We start from the raw sequence: 17,812 nt of genomic DNA, 5'->3' as shown, positions 1-17,812 counted from the left end.
ATGCTTACTTACGTTCGCGTATAAATTTTCACCAAAACAAGAACCACTTCATTTGCGGCGTGAAATTATACACCGACCGTATATAGATCTAACTGATTCCGCGTCAAATTTGGACGGCTTCCAAACACGCATTAATCAACTTATCAGATTCACACCACGTCTAACGATTAGAACGACTCTTTAACGATTTTTCGGGAGTGGGGAGAACTCATAAATCACGCACTTCTCTTCAAACACGACTCACCGGGTCTGTCTGACCCATGAAACGAAGGGTCGAAGGGTTAAACAAATAAACATTTAGCGCGGTGTAGAGCCGGTGGGCAACTTATTATCGATTATATATTCGCGATACACACATCGCACGATTCTCCTTCTTGTTTCTGTTACACAGATATCTGTCCCTATTTTCGGACACAGCAACACCGTTTCCCATCGCGCCTACGGTTCAACGTCTGATAAGCACTCTCGCGAGACGTGCGCGCGACATACTTTTCCGTCCATAATTCCAATTAGAAGGACGTTGACGCGGCTGCGTGAATGTGCAGCGAGATGAGTTCTCTCTCCTCCAAAGGTTAAAGTCTCCATCCGACTATGTAAACAATTTGTCCCTAACCGCCGAACCGATGTGCAAACGCTTGAGCGGCTCAAAACCTACGGCGTGAAACGGGCGTAAAACTCGCCGTCGCCGCCGTGTGCGGCATAGAAACAAAGTTATTATTTGACATCAGTCGATAAGCGAAGTCGTCCAACTTTTTCATGGTGCGGATATATGTATACATATATATATTCTCTCTTCGATTACTCGTGACCCGCGATTTGCGATATCAAACGCTTCAATAATTTACCATCCTGCTGATAAAATTTCACGACGAATCAATGGGGGACGAATTATTAACGGAATCGACAAGCGAACACACGCGAGGAATCGAGTTATCCATCGCGCGATTATCCTGTCATTACGCAGATCACGATAATAACCCGCTCGTCGTCATCGTGCTCTTGAAAACTCACGATCCGACGAAGTCGACCGTGTTTCTCCGTGGGCGGGCGCTGATTAAATCACGTCGAGCCTTAACACACCAAGGAGCTTGAATGCGAGAAAATTCCACGTGTCCGCGGAATAAACTCGCACCGCAGGGACAGGAGCGAAATCCTCGGAAATCGCGAGTATTTCCCCCTTTCCGCTTTTCTTTTTTCCTCCAACGCGAAGCTACGAGATTCGTTCGAGCGATATTGACGACAGATTTTCCAAATATACTTATGTAGTGAAAAGTGAAGAAATCGTGTAGCCGACCCCGATGATGTTGAAAAAGAAGGCGAGAAAGTGAGAAAGAAAGAGCTCTTCATCTTTCTGTAAGTACACGACGGTCGTAATTCCACGTGAGAATTCCACGCCTAAGTCCCTACGAACTACTTCTCCGCTCGAGTGCCCGGCGACAAGCACTTGCTTCGAGAATTCCTTCCTTCGCGCACTCGAGAATCGGACGAGAAACGTCGGGAGGTTTCCGCTCCGGCAGCGGCGCATGCTAATTCGATCTCGCCACCGCTAACGACGTGCTAAGGCTCAACGGCGATTAGAATTTACTCGCGTAAGTTTCGACACGTTCGCGCGCTGAGACGTATGTGTGTGTGTGTGTCTCCGTGACCTGAAACAATTCGCTCCAATTTGACCGCTTCGCAATCGATCGTTGGAAGAGAAATTTGCGACGAGCTGCGATGCGAATATCCTGAAGGGCTGATAGCGAGTGCGGATAAAAAGTTAAAAGATAACTCGAGTTTGCATTACACTAAGAGCCGATGAATAGCCTGGTGATGACGGAAATTGCTCCCGAGTCGTCCATCGTGCAAGATTAATCGATATTACAAGTTTCTTTAGAATCACACGGCGGCGTTCGGCGAGATTCCGCAGTGACGAGCGCGCGATCAATACGCGGGCTCGTGTCTGGTTACCGTGATTTTCGTATCGGATATCAATTAATTTTCTCTTATGGATAGCATGGCGGCTTGCCTTCCGCAGCAACGCGTTGCAATACGATGCGATGCGCGTCTAGAACGCTTCGAAGAGGAAGGGGGAGGGGAAGAGAGAGAGAGAGAGCCAGCGAGTGTTTGCGGCGTAGAGCAACTCAGCTGAGAACTATTAATGGAATCGTAAAGACCGCGTGTAGCTAGAGCCGCCCGCTCTTTGTCTTTCGCCGCGAACGGGACTGCATCATTTCGTGGACCGTGTTAAAATTATCCTCAATCAAGGCAGATGGCACGGGCGGAAAACAAGATATACGTTGTCCCGGCCGTTCCGAAGAGAGAGAGAGAGAAAACGCAGCCTGCTGTTTACTCCGATAGCGAAGGTAAATACGCGACGCACCGAAATCGCGCGTGGGAACGCACCCAGTGAGATATGCGTGGCGAACGAGGCGTATCCCGGCGACGACGCGTAATTGAAACGATCAAAAGCACGAAGGACGGTGAAATTCGGCGAAACGCGTCGCATGAAATTACAGCCGGCGGGAAACCATCGCGACGAATCGTCGACGGACGCCTTCGTGTTATTTATTTCGGATCGCAGTTATGGGAAACGGCGACCTACTTCGAAATTACCTCTCGAATTAATTCGATCGTGTATACATTGTCAAGCATGTATCGCCGAAAATTGGAGGTACACGTTGAAATATAAACCCTATATAATTACAAGGGGCATTAGTACCTCGAAATCAGGAGGTTCATGGGAGAAGATACACGTTACAACGCGGTGCGAGATAATGAGAGGTTTATTTATCGATTTCCAGTATTGCAAAAATATTGGGAAAAAAAGTTGGAATTTCACCGAGACATTTGTTTGTACACTTTTAATGTCAGTGAGTCATGTGAGGTGAGAAACTTCGGAGCGAGGCAGAGCTCAGCTGGGATCAAACTCGAGTTTTCTCGAGTGCCAGGCGACCGCTCTTACCACTCCGAGCAATTACACTCTATGACATCTTCCGTTTTCACATTTAAGACATCTACATCCTACCCTAAAGCTGGATGTACACTAAGCGAACGAACGGGGAACGAACAGCGAATGCAAACTTTCGTCGTTGCAATTCGGAAAATGTGTACGCCACTGCGAGTCCGAACGTTTCGGGCCGATTTGGCCATAATGGTTTATGAAAGAAAGTTCATGCGCGTTTAGACGCGAATGCACACATTCGCTATTCGTTAGGTCGGTGTACACCCACCTTAACAGTCGCGTAACGAGACGGGACTCCTGGTGCGTCCGGACAGCATCCTCGGGCGTGTTGGAGCCAGAGCTTAAAAGTGGGTCACCGCGCGGAGCGATACCCGCGCGATGTACATCGTCAATCGCTCGTTTACAGCCATTCCCAAACGACCACGCTTTGTGCGCTAAAGTGTACCATGTGCGACCCGGCTTTATTTACGTACGTACGCCGGTAACGCGGCGAACCCCATCGCAGAACACCGCCCCGTCGACCTCGCACGTGACCGAACGAACTAACTCACCTTAGACCGATGCACTCCCGCCCTATCTCCCCTTCTCTCTCACACATACTGCGCTCTCTCGGCGATAAGATGACGGTAAAAGCACCTATGCGGTCGTGCGCGATACGTTCCGCGCCTGACGAGGTCCCACCACGTCCTGTCGATGCTCACGTCGATCAAACTCGACATGAAATCGAAATTAATAATGGGCCTTATGGTTTTAACCTTTAATTCTACACAATAATGGGCCTAATGGTTAAACCTTTAATTCTACAACGTAGTAGGAGCTAAGATAGCAAAATGGGTTTAATTTCAATCCTAATAATATAATATAAGCTTTGCTTTGACTCCGATGATATCTTAAGTATCAGTTTTCGTTATTTCAGCGTCAAAGAGAACAATATTCTCCCCGTGTAGGTTTTTATTAGCTGTCTTAAGTATTATATGTTCTATTCATATATCCTGTAAGCCGTCTAAGTAGGCGCAAATTTATCCTTAAGAGCGTCACAGTAACATCAAAATTCCGACTCGGGAATTCTCGATATTCAAAAATGTAAATGTCCTTGTAAGAGTGACGCGCGAATTGCAAATTCGTCGGTGCGAGATTTAGTGGAATCGCAGAACGTGGAAGATTATCTCTTCTTACGCAGAAAAAAAATTTATTTAATCAATAAAATTTCCAACAGCACGCGTAATTAGTAAGTAAATCTTAAATAGCAATATCATTGAAATGAATACTTTAATTCACAAAACAATATATAACATAAAAGTTTTAATGATATTTGCCACTGAATGAAAATTTATTCCAATTACGCAGTTGTTGGAAATTTTATTGATTAAACTATATTTTTTTCCGTTCCTATAAAAATTTGCATTCCCCCAACGAGCCATTCGTTCTCCGTATTTCGTGGCGGTTTCGTTACGAGAGAATCGATTTTGTACACTTAAGTCGTAATCCAAATAGACGTATATAACTTACGTATTTCGCGAGAAAAGAAATGCGCAGCGGGCAGCTCGTTAAAGAAAGAAGGAAAAAAACCACGTCAGAGCTTATCTCTGTATGAACCGGACTTAAGGTAGTTTCGCGCGACTCAATCTCATTGACTTCGCGCTTTTGTCGGTCTCTAATAATAATGCCATTCGCGTCTCGCTGAAGCCTCGTCGCGATCAGCAGAAACCGCATCGTAAAACGCTCGACGTGTTAAAAGTCTCTCGGCGCCATTGTACACGATGCGTAAAAATTCATTGTACTTTTTCATCAACTTCCTAACGGGCGAGCGCCGCTGAATACCTACCATTGCTGCGTCTTGCGAAATCGCAACGAACGCTGTCTGAACGCGACCGGCAACTGGTTAATCTTACGGCAAACAACCGCACCCGTACGTCTCATTATGCAGCAGCAGGCTTCCATGCATCCCGCGCACGTGAAACGTAACGCGCGCACATGTAAATATTTCAGGACACGGCGAAACTATCGAACTAGCGAGATGAAAGGAATGCCTCCGGCTGGCTCTCTCTCTCTCTCTCTCTCTCTCTGCACGAGCAGGATATAAATTAATCTTATCGGCAGGCAATCTGACCGGATCCCGTCGGCCGGTTATATCATTTTTCTCTTAAACGACATTTCAATGGCATAACCACCGCTATGAAAAAGAAAAAAGAAAGAACAACGACACGCGCGATTTCGTTTCGATCCGATTCAAGTTGCGTGGCTGCAACGACGACGGCGACAGTGGCGGAGGAGAAGGGAGAGGAGGAGGTGCAGGTGGCGGTGGCGGCGACGGCGGAAGCGATCGTGAATTAATCATTACGCGAGTCGCCTACTTTTATTTTGCGTTATTTTTGTTCGCCTCGCTTGTTCAACTGCGCAATGTGCCATCAGAAATTTTTAGACGGTCTTACGTCCGACAGCTATATCGATTCCCTACGCGCGCTCCCGTGTGTGCTTCGCCGTCATCGCCGTGTGTATGCGCGCTGTCGATGTTCCACTTCGATATAAATACCGATTAACGATGGCCGATGAAGTTAAAAGACTTTCCGCCGAGGAAACTCTGTTTTGCTGCTTTCTTACAGCGGGCGCAACGCCGACGTTATAATTATGCATCGTGACATATAACATTATATGATACCGTGCGAGTGATGAACGTATGTGCATGTCGTGCGTGTATGTGTAAGCACACGTCACCGCCGGAATCATGCTTCAATTCGGCGAAAACGAACGACTATTTTGTTTTAATTAGTTGCAGTTACGTAAGAAAGGCAGAAGATAAGATAACGGGGCGGCTTGCAGAACGAAAACAATTTATTAGTACGCATCGGGTGAAAATATTACATCCGTCGATCGAAACACGTGACGCGCCGTTGATTTTAGCGAATTCACACGCGCGTTACGTGATTGTGCCGAACCTTTTTTTTTCTCTTCCGTGCAGCCGAAACTTCGCTTTCGTCCGAAATCGCGTTCGAAACGGAGCAGGGCCGGCGACGGTCGCTGCAATATATTAGCACGAAGTCAAGGTGAGCGCATTATGCAATTCCGAAGCGCAATTAAGAGCGAGCGGAAAAGTGAAAATATCGCGAGACGGCCTCGTGGCCGCGCGCCAAATGTGATTCATTCTGTGGTATCAATCGAACTCCCTCATTATTACTCTCCGTGTACGTACGGCAGCTAACAAGTAATGCGGATGGACACGTACGCATGTCGCGGCGTTACGCAACGCGCGCTCCGTGCCGCACATCTCCGCTGACTAAATATGAATGCAAAGCCAATAAAGCTCGCTGAGACAAACAGAAGTGCTCATCCGGCGCATCCCCGGGCTATGCATTACCCAACGAACGTACACGAAAGACGCACGTGCCCCGTAACTCGATCAATATGTTTGGATAAAGCGCGCGGGTCCTCCTCTATCGAGGTAATCGCGGATGTAACGCAAACCGCTGATACGTTAGCTCTCGACAATCGAATCGTCCCGCGAGATGTTGCATCGCGTTTCGCGGCTGCGTTAATTAAGCGTTACGTGTGTAGTGAGCGAGTCGGCGCTTTTATCGGGCTTCCCGCAGTCGCGCTGACTCTTTTCATCCCGACAACATCGGCGGAATCAGAGTCGATACGCTTTTCCGCATTACGATCCGAGCATTTCTTTCTCTTCTTTTTTTCTTCTTCTTGTCGATAACATGCTATCGACGTTAAATTAAAATATTCTCGCTCGTCGCGTCCTGTTTCTTGTTCGGCGAGGGAAAACGCGCCGTAAGCTCTGAAAGCGCGAGCTTTCGCGGCTTTCAGTGAATTGCTTTTTCGTGCGGCTTGCGCCGCACTTCGACCGGCGATGCAATCGAAGGAACTTCCGTGCCGGAGAAGCAAAGAGAGAAAGAGAGGTGGCCTTTGTTCGCCGTCGACGTCCCGAACCCGCGCGACTCGCGTTCGACAAATCCATTCGCAACGCTCGTGAGCAACGTGAATAACCGCGGGATTTAAGTCAGCGATCCGAGCTTGATAATTAGACGAGTCGAAATTTTTCGTTCAGCATTTGTCCCATAAGTACCCCCGAACTCGTCCCGTTATCCCTCTGGTCTAACGAGAAGGCATCATTCAAGCGTCGCTCGCAAAAGGATTTCGCTTGACCACGATGAAAGGGGGAGTAAGAAGATAGTCGCGTGTATTTTTTTTATCTCTCCCTTTCTCCCGCAATTAAAAAGTTTCGTGCGCTCGACAATTTTCCGCGGATAAACGTGCTTTTGCCCGTCTCGCAACTGGGAAATGAACTTGTGTAAACGAACTCGCGAGCGCAGCTGCATCGTATGCCGGGGGTTATCTGAAACACGATCTGATTTACATGGTTCTGGGGGTGGTTCGATGATGCTAACTCGCCGAGCAAAGGGGAGTCGGACGAGCGAAGCCATACGCGTGTAAATATATATATATATATATATATATATATATATATAAAAGTTCTGCGCGTTATGTAGTTGCGAGCTACGATCGATCGTAGCAGACGAAATAATCGGATAGTCCGTATTATCAGCGTCACGTTAACACCGACCCCGTCCGATCCTATCGAATTGCCAAATAAGCTCCGCCTAACAGATCGCAAATCTTGTAATTCGAATTTTTTAATTCACATTTTTATAAATAACATCCTAAGTAATAAATATTTCGAGTATTTCATAATTTCGAGTCTAGAATCGATTGAACGACATTTTAACTAATCGTTAAGTTTTCGATTAAAAATATTGAATATTAATGAAGTCATTGTATAAAATGCAAATGAAAAGCCATAACACTACCTTCTCTTTGCATATGCATACTTCGTCTTTACCACTATGAAAAATATAAATATTTTTTCCGCACATGCGTAAACACCAAAGTACAATTAAAAAGAATATTTTCCATGTTTTCACCATCGCACATTCCGTGTCCCGATAATGAAATAATGCTAAAAGGTAGTCTCTGGCGACAACAATGATAGCGGTAATATTTGAACGCGAAATTATACGTGACCCTATGTATTACAATTGCTTCTGTTTTGATGGTCAAAACACCTGGCGATCCTTTATTTTATCGATACGTAACGCGAATCGCGTCAGATCCGATTACGTCGAATATCACGTTTCTACAATTTATTCGGGCAATCCGGACAGAGATTACACCCGCGGAATGTTCTACCGCAAGTGTAGCCTATCTCGTTGGAGTAAGAGCCAAAGTCCGGGGACCGGTCTCAAGCAAATGAAGTTACACCCGCGAGTGCAGCTGCGCCATTTCAAAGGACCTATCCGAAAGGCGATCTAATTTAAAGCGTTACGACGGTGGTCGCGCGATTCCAGCTGGCTGGTCGGCGGTCAGGTCAAGAAACTTTCGTCTTCGGACGACTCGCTTTTCTCCACGCGCGGAAAAGCAAAATTCATTACGCAATTGTAGAATTTCATTTCATTCGATTCGCTCGAAAGTGAGCGCGCGAAATTGACGAGGTCGTGAGTTTGTTTCGTTTCGGCGCGGACTCGCGATGCGTTCCGCGCGGAGAGTTACTACAATCGGATACCGCGGAAACGCTCGCGGCTTGTAATTAATTGTTCCGCTTAATTATTTCGAGATTAATTGTTTCGCGTCGGCTTCGTGTGTCTCCGACTCGCGGATTTCGCGAAAATAATTTCGTGGTTTCGTGCGTTTTTAACTTCTTAAAGCCTAGTGTACGTAATAACGTACATTAACTTTGAGCTTTCCCCAAATTTTGTCTGTTGTCCAAGTAATGGTTCCGTTGATATACATAATATTATCAATCCATTCTAAATGAAGCTACATTCTCCGTCCTAACCCGAAATAACGTCTTTCCGGCTGAAGACCAATATATGCAATCGCATGTAGAGCAAAGTTGTTGATGCTCAGATTTATATCAAATTATTCGAGGAAAAAACATGAGTACATTCTGAAGTCTTTATGAAAATTCTGTCCGATATTTTTCAACGACTGTGTTATAAACAAGCGGAAAATAAATGTTTTTTAAGTAAAACAATTTTAACATTTTCTCATTTTTATACCTTAAACATTCAATGTACGGAATTATATATACACTTGAGGAAAATTGTACTTCCCGACAGCCAACTTTATTCGGACAAAAAAAAATTTCATCAGGAACGTCGTTTAAAACGATATTATAAATTATATTTTACTCTAATGAAGGGGGAGGGGAGGAATCAATGTATGAGCTTTAAGACTAAACGATTACATGTACCTTTCTATCGCAGCAGTTTAAATGAGATTTTTTAGAAAACATATGCAATGCAAGAGAAAAAATATTCGTTCAAACATTGCTTCAAAAATTACGGAAAATCTCAAAGAATGCACCATTAGAGGTTGGAGTAACTTAAAAAAAAGAAAAAAAAATACAAACCGGTCATTTTGGCTGCTTTGGTAGTTCTGATGTTAAAGGGTTTAATGCCTCGAACGATTAAAATTTTCACACGCACGATATTCCCACGATAATTCCCTCATGTAATTGCCGCACTCCCTCCCGCTAATTTCTCCGTCCGCGGCACAGTTTGTAACCTGTCGCGTTATCTTCGACGAACGGATAGGCACGCGTACAGCACTGTCATTCACGAGGAGTATTTTCAACGCGATCTNCGGGGGGGGGGGGGGGACAACACAATTATACGCATCTCTTTCGTCAACAGTGTCGGCGATGAGTCAAAGGAACTTTCTTTCCTGAGGCGTCCCTGCCAATCGATGACACGCCTCGTACGCACGTCCAGCAAACCGAGAAAATCGCAAGTGCGACGTTGCATAAGCGCGCTTCCGGTTTCTCGAGAGATGCGCGCAGACCTTGGGAGAACACGAAGTGAAAACGTATCGGAGCGCTCGAAGCGTGTACGATGACGCCATTACGTCTTAATCATATTCTATTCCAGCGTTGAGAGTAAGAAAGTCGAGGAAACTTCCATGTTTCTGCCTCGTGATGAATTATATTTGTTGCACCACGTGAGTGAAAGCAAAAGAGATACGTCGCGAGTCACGTGTTCCGTGTTTTTACCACCGTATTAGCGGAGACGTAGCGAAATCTGCCAAACTGCTTCGACACACACGACGGATTTACAGTGTTATTAACCCTTCGCGCAATATTTTTCACCCATGAATGCTTGCAATGTATCTCACTAATTTTCCCATTATTTTCCTCTGCTTCTTGAGAAAATTTCTCTTTCATTAGCACTTAACTAATAGACGAGGCACTAAATACAGTGAAGAACAAATTGAAAAATATTAATCTTCGAAGTTTCGAAGAGTACAATCTTGAGAATGCTGTAAACTACTAATGTCCACATGTACTTTACTCAGAAAATATTGAGAAATATTGTAAATAAACTTTTGTAAATGAATGGATATACAGATCCATTATATAGTTTAAAAATCTTATAATTCCGATGTTTCGAAGCTTCGATATATTCGAAATTCGAACACCGTGAACACCGAAGCTTCGAATTTTCGGAGATTCGAATGTCAAAGCCTTTGAGAGAAAACACTAGCCCTAGCAATATCTATTGGATATTGCGTCTAATGGAGGATTAAGATAGCCATCGAAACACGATATGTGTCCTTTCGAACGAGCACGTTAATTCCAGCATGATAATAATAGTAGCCCAAGGCGGTATGCGAGAAACTATGAAATTGAGCGTGACACGGGCCGAAGGCCGCCTAGTAAGCGTTAGATTAACGTACACTTCAATGTCAGGTAAAATTGCGGCATTAAAAAAGCATTATTCGTAATTGTTAACGTCGTCAAACGCACTGCGGTATCGTTCAGAAGCGAGTACGCTAAATACGAAGAGAGCAGGTGTTGGAATCGAAAGATTCGGCGAACCGGACCTTCGGCGCGATTATCACCTTACCGCGGTCTAATTAAACTGACGAATAATCGCCGGACGAACGTAACGACCGAGCCGGGCACTCGGCTTCGGTAACTTCGCCATTTAGCCTCGCTCTTTAGTTTCGTTGTTTATCTTCGAGCCGAGTGGCCGCCTCGGCTTGCTTAGCTTAACTTATCGCAGGCGTAATCCGCGCTGTGCAATTTGGAACGCGTCGTCTCGATCGTGTTCAAACGACAGTGTCGAGTTCATCCCGCGCGCACACGGTTGTTCCACGTTGCACTGCGCGCGGCCCGCTTGACAATAGATAAGGACAAAAGTGGTACTTACTCCCTCGTGGACCGTAGAACTTGACGGAGAATTCATTTAGCCCTCCTAAGATTGTCACCTCGTGTTTGCTTTCTATACTGTTTGTGCGGGGAAGTCAAGGAAAATTGTTTTCTCTCTTTCTCCCGTCACGTATCGCGCGCAGTTGCGCGCCCGCGACGAAAGAGGCGGAAGGACGGAGAACGAAGGAGAGAAAGAAAGAGAATGACAAATCACGGGTTGTCTGCCGTCGACGACAAACGGCACGGTAATCAGCGTAACGATGCGCTTGGAAAATTGAAATGGAAGTAAGAGAAGATGTAAAACTGTGCCAGGCCGACCGTTACAGCGCGCGGCCATCTAACCGGTACAATGCACGAACGTTCTAGTGACAAAGCAAAACCGTATCATCTTTCTCTCTCTCTCTCTCCCTCCCTCCCCCTCTCCTTCCTTTTTTTGCACAATAAAACCAACTTCGCGTGGGGAGGACGTGGATCGGACTTGCGTCGAGTCAATAAACCAACCCGGTTTAAACTCTGTCCCTTTGTGCTGATTCATACTCTCTTTGTCTACACGAATGTAAACAAAAGTATAAAACTTGGTGAAAAGTTTGAATTTAAAGCGTGTGCATTTCTCTTCATAATTCGAGCGGCAATACAATGTAAATAATTGTACTGTCTCTTGACCTATATTTAATAATCATAATTTGAAAACGTAATAATAATAATTTGAAATTTGAGTCCACGAGCCAAATGTTTTCCATCGGAAAAAAATACATGTGTGTTCCTCTCGGCGGTCGTACGAGGTTTCAACGAATTTCAACGGGAGAAAATCGCGAATCTATAAAAAAAAAAGAAAAAAAAAACAAATACACCGTCGCAAACGAAGAATGAAAGAACAACACGAATAGTTTAGTCCGTATAAATCAGTCCAAATGTCACAAAGAGCTACGAGGGGAAATATTTCAGCCTCGTTTATCATGCATAGCTGCACGCGTGCTTAAGATTCTTACATTGCGTATGAATACAACACGCGCTTAAAAAGGACAGAGATTGCAGTAATTCTCGCGCACACAACATACATATATATACATACACATACTCACACATACACCCACCATCAGCGGGAATATGTTAACGCAGGTCGCTGGCTCGGCTTATCGTTTGTGTAGGAGCGGAACTTTCGATGCGTGCGTTAGAAAGTGCTTATCTAAACGGCATTCGGCGGACGGTGAGTTACCGTTTTTCCCGGGAGACCGAACCGCGTTGCGTATGAAACGCGAGCGAATGCTGCAGGATTTTCCAGCGAGCCGGTTACGGCGGGATGAATCATAAAAGCGAATTTCACCTGGGCGCGCGAAACCTCGTGCGAGAGACGGCGGATCGATGACGCGCCTCAAGGCGCAGGAGACACGAGCGAATGACTTTTCGCCGCAGGAATCGAGCGATTACGCGAAATCTCGCATCGAGTATTTTCGTCAATTCATCCTTTCCCCCCTCTTGCCCCATATTCGTCGTATTTCGTGCATTTCTTCTCGCTAGAGAACGAGATAAGCCGCGCAATAATTTATGACTTGCTTTTTTATGGCGAGAAATCTGCAGGCTGCAGCAATAAAAGCCACGTCAATTAAATTATTCAACAGCCCGCGCGCGAGCGGCTCGGCAACGCGACGGTACTTTTTCGTTCTGTTGAAACACAAAAAAAATCATTAATATTCCTCCGCCGAATTTTATCGACTAGCGTGAGGCACGGTGTGTCCGTGATGGGAAAAAAATACAAAAAAAAAAATAGAACACCCCGCTGAAATATTCAAACGTAAAGTTTCGTAAAAGCATCAATGGTAACGACATTAATTTCTGCCGTTTACTCGCCGCGTTGATCAACTGCGAGGAATATTTTTCGTTATAAAAACTCACCGTGCAAAATAGCCGGGGCACGTCAAAAATAAAATCCCGATAGGAAACCCCGCTCTAAATAATATTTTATCTATGTAGGGAACAAACAGTGCTCTCTCTCTCTCTCTCTCTCTCTCTCTCTTTCTCTCTCTCTCTCTCCGCACATTCCCCGCCGCCCCGTTCCTTTAAAACCATTTCACGTGTCGAAGACACTTCGAAAACAACCTTTCAACACATGTCGATCACGAGCGTACAAAATTAAAAAAAAAAAAAGAGGAGAGAACAAGGAAAACTGATTCTTCGAAAATGGAACGATCAAATTATTTTGCCGATATCCGGGTGGCGACACAGCGACACATTCGGCGAGGAGCTGGATCGCACCTGCCGATTACGGCGCGCGTGGAAAAGGAAAATCGCGTGGGCGCCGTGTTCGAGGCGTTATCCGACTTGCAGCTTCCTTGGCATTCACCAGCCGCGACAACGGTTACGAGAGCTGCGTTTGGTTACAACGCGGAGCGGCTTCGACGGGTGCGTTATACCCCGGCTCTCACCTGCGGGCAGGTGGCTTCGAGAATACCTTGTTATCCGGGGGATCGTGTACCGCGAGCGATTCCGCGGCGAGCGTTTCTCAAAGCGCAACGCGCCGCCGTGTAGTAAACACACACACGCACGCACAGCGACGAATGGAACAATGGACGGATGCACGTAGGAAATGAACGTGGAATCGCACGTGGGTCTCGACCCGCTTGCACGCGCGCGGCTTTTAATCGTTTTCCCGTGGAGGCGCGACGCGATAGCCGGGGCGCGCCTTCGTCGTCGCACGCGCGCCCATTGATTAGGACGCGATCGTCCCTCCGTCTCGCCTTCGGATCTCATCCGGAACGCTCCAGGAAGCTGGCACATAAATTCTCGACGTTCTATTATAACGTTAATGGCCCTGACTATCGTGTCACCTGTCAGAAGGCGACGGTCTTATTTATTCGATTGCACGAGTGATATTAAGAAGCGATCTTACGATAAGATACCAGATAAAAATTATAAATAAGATTTATCAAGAGAGCAAGGTACGTCAAGTCATTTACATAGGAGGATGAATATGGATTACACAGGAGAAAAGTTTTTTTTTTTCAGCGAATAAACTGGTATTGTAAAGGTTTCTTGATATCTGGCACTTTACGGACCAATTACCTTAAAACGTACTTCGAATCGCGCCTAATTCGTCGTGCGACGAAATTTCTTCGATATTCTTCCGCCTTCTCACGGCTTTTACAACCTCGTTCGCGTTTTTGAAAATGTTATTACGGTCGCGCTAAGAATCGCGAATAAAACGCGAAGCGTAAAAGTGAAACGAAATAGGAGAGTCCGTCGGAACCTGCGTCGACATCACGGTAAAGTTGCAGTCTCTACTTTGAACGGAAACCCGACGATGGGGTGCCTCTCTTTCTCTCTTTCCATATAGGGAGAAGTGAGAAAAGATCGAAGATGCGCGCTCTTAGAAAGCACAACGGAAAACGTGCGGACGACGGAGCGGAAGGAAATTGCGCCGAAGCAGCGGCTACGTTCCGATTCGATCGTTCAATTTCTCGTTATGCCGGACACGCGAACGTTGTCTCGTACGTCAGTTACACACCATTACAAAGAGAATAAGTGGGAACGAGAGAGGACGAGAGAGAGAGACTGCGGCAACGCGCTGAAAGTCGTACTTTTCCCCGGCTGGAATCCGCAATCAGCGGCCTTTCCCCGTTACTCCCATTATCATAGAATAATGGAGATATCATCTCGCGTGTGTCTCATCAAACGATCATCTCTATTCATGTGCTCTAATATACACGGCTGAATTAGCGCGACGGTGCAGGCATCCTGTTACGGAGCGACGGCATATGCTACTGACAGACGCGCATGCAACGCGTTATTAGAGAACATATCGCTTCCATATTTCAACGCGCGCTGTAACATCAACGCGCCAGCGAACTGGAAATGAAAATGAACGAACGCGTCGGGCGGGAAGGAATTAAAAACCACGAAAAAGAAAAAAAGTGAAACGAAATTAACGATTAAAAGGGACGCGATGACTTGCCGGTTGGGAGCGAATAAATGGCGACGTCGCCATCTCGGAATCGTCGTGGCGAGCGTTTATCTCGCGCACGTGACGTGACAAAATAGAAGATACGGGATTGAAGAGCACGGACAGCACCCGTGGAATGAGAATTCGCCGGATAAAGCACGAGCGAGGGCAACAACAAGGCGGAATCGTTCGTTCCGGAGCGGAGAGACCGCGATAATCTCGCGAAATAGCGCGGATAAATTCGCGCGTTTGTCGCCGCCGACGACGAACGTTCGCGACACGCATTCGCGGGATATACATTGTGCGAAATGAGCGCAACGTTTAATCCAATTGAGCGGCACGCCCGGGACAAAATCGTCCGGACGGAAGTTCCTAACGGCGCAGTAAACGCTCGGTGGATTTTACGCGCGCTCCCATCGGCGCGCGTACGCAAGACACACCGTGAACGGGCAGAGACGGAAACGATTGCTCAATCCCGGAGGACCGTTACGTCTCCTCCCGCCATCCGATGTTGTTGTTTTCGACAACATCGGGCGAGTCGGCGGAGCGCCTCGTCCACGTTTCGTTCCGTCCATTCCTCCGCGTTCCCCATTATCTATTCCTCTACATTGCTCTGATGCCGGCTTCATCGACCCGCTCGTATATCTCCTAATCCGAGAAACGTTCTCTAGACGGCCGTACGACGTTCTGCGGCCGTACATCGGAACGAGAGTGGTCTAACGTGAATTTATGTTGAACGTGAGCAAACGAATAAGTAAATCAATAAACGTCGAATCTCTCAGCGCGAGAGGGTACAGATAAATGATGAGAAAGATTTCCAAATCACGAGAGAATTCTCCCGATTTGAAATATTGGCTCTATGTTAAACTTTTGATTTTGCCACACACAAGATAGCAAAATTTCAATTGTAATATAACTTCTATTTTAACCCTGATGACGTCTTAAATTTGCGTTTTCGCCGTTTTGGCGTCGAAATAGATTATTGAAGATAGCATTCAGGTTAAATATCTGTAGAATTAAAGGTCCAAGAGAGAGGTTAAAAAGTATCAATATTGTCAAAATAGATTTTTATTAATCTATTGTCTAGGCTGTCCAAGTAGGCACAAACTATTTTTGAAATCATCAGAGAGTGGATTTGCAGATATGTGCTGAATTAAATTTTTTTTTCACGTTTGATGTGGGGAGCTCGCTGCCGAAGTTTGTCTTTCTATTTTAGTTACACCTTGTATATAGTTATTTAATAAAAAAGTGCGTAAACATATGATGCATAAACGAATGATTAAATAATGATATTATCATATTATTTAACAGAATTACATTCATTATTTCTACGTCAAAATATGTGTGTGCTCATGTTATGCCATTGTATCTGGATACTTTACTCTTCAAATAATCAGTGATAATATTTCCGATTAAATCAGTAGAATATATTTCACCGGTATCAAAGAATATTTACTGTTTTTCCGTGACTACATTCCCACTTGGATCCTCCTATTTTACACATCATCGATTTTGGCTAGTAATAATAAGATTGCATCGCGAAATCTGTGATATTCCACTGACTACTATCAATTCGATTCTTTCAACGAGACTTTACTGATTGTAGTGCTACATTTATGACTAATTTCACTGTTTATCAGTGATAATATACTGATTCCACTTTAGAAAGTATATGTGGCGGCCTTAGGTATGCATTAATTCGGTGTAATGCGGGTGATCGAATTCGCTATAAGGGACAAGTCGGGTTGAGGCGACAGGGTGTGACAAAACGGCAAGAATGTAGCGAGATAATGGGGCTGCGGTTAGAGACGATTGACGTAGGAGAAATCGGCCCGCGGGTAAACGAATCCTCATAACAGCCCTCTGCTTTCTAACATGAATCAATTCGAGTTGCGTTAGATTCGTAACGGCCAGGAAACACGCGGTATCAGAGGTATCGACGCGTAGGATCGGGCGATCGTCGAACCGAAGAAATCGTGCACGCCTAACAAGAGAAGCTTCGTTTTCTAACGCGTTTGGCGGTTGCGAGAAAAACAGGCGAGAAGGCGCGGAACGCGAGAGCTGACGACTTCGCGATCGAATGCGCAGGGGCTACTGACGAGAGCGACGACGGTATATCGGCGATGGATCGATTCGCCGCAGTGCGTCCGCGACCGCATCTTCGCAGTAAAGTAATAACAATAATAATAATAATAATAATAATAATAACAATCGCCAACGATCGCGCGAGAAATTGTAGCTCGCGCGCGAATAATTGCATTTCGCTCATGAACGCTGTTTTTTGCAACGCGAAGACCCGAGGGGGAGATCTTTCTCGACGCGCGGAGAAACGTGCGAGAGACAAGCGGACGTTGCCGCGGACACGAAATTACACGAACCGGGGTAAACTTGAATCTAATTTAAGGAAGAAAGCATCGTGTGCGCGCGTGCAGTATACGGGAAGGCGCACTCTCGTTGACTCTCAACGCCGCGATGTTTCCGTACTTCTCGGTGCTTCCTACGGAGGCAAAGAGAACGAGAGAGAGAGAGAGAGAGATAGGGAGGGAGAAAAAAACACAGAGACGGTGACGATGCGATGCGACATTACGCTTAGATAATCTAGCTGCACGTGCGGAATGTAAAGACCTTCGACTGAATCGTGTCCAGGAGCGTGCGGCGCGACATTCGCATTTTTATGACGTGCATTTTATTATTAATTAACGGTGACACGCTGCGCCGCAAG

The 17,812-nt window shown here is 45.8% G+C and overlaps 1 protein-coding gene across 3 annotated transcripts in view; it reads right to left on the bottom strand.

Moving 5' to 3' along the window:
* Positions 1–17,812, bottom strand: part of LOC106750772 (ubiquitin-conjugating enzyme E2 H) — a 48,106-nt gene that overhangs the window by 17,969 nt on the left and 12,325 nt on the right. For all 3 annotated transcript variants that reach the window (XM_014631332.1, XM_014631331.1, XM_014631333.1), the window contains exon 3: positions 11,155–11,231. In XM_014631332.1, coding sequence (XP_014486818.1) covers positions 11,155–11,231 — 77 coding nt within the window. The remainder of the gene's footprint in view (positions 1–11,154; positions 11,232–17,812) is intronic.

This window comes from Dinoponera quadriceps, unplaced genomic scaffold, assembly GCF_001313825.1.
Source record: "Dinoponera quadriceps isolate SergipeBrazil2010 unplaced genomic scaffold, ASM131382v1 scaffold5021, whole genome shotgun sequence".
NCBI lineage: Eukaryota > Metazoa > Arthropoda > Insecta > Hymenoptera > Formicidae > Dinoponera > Dinoponera quadriceps.
Note: the sequence above shows the minus strand (reverse complement) of the source record. Positions and strands in the feature narration are given on the sequence as shown.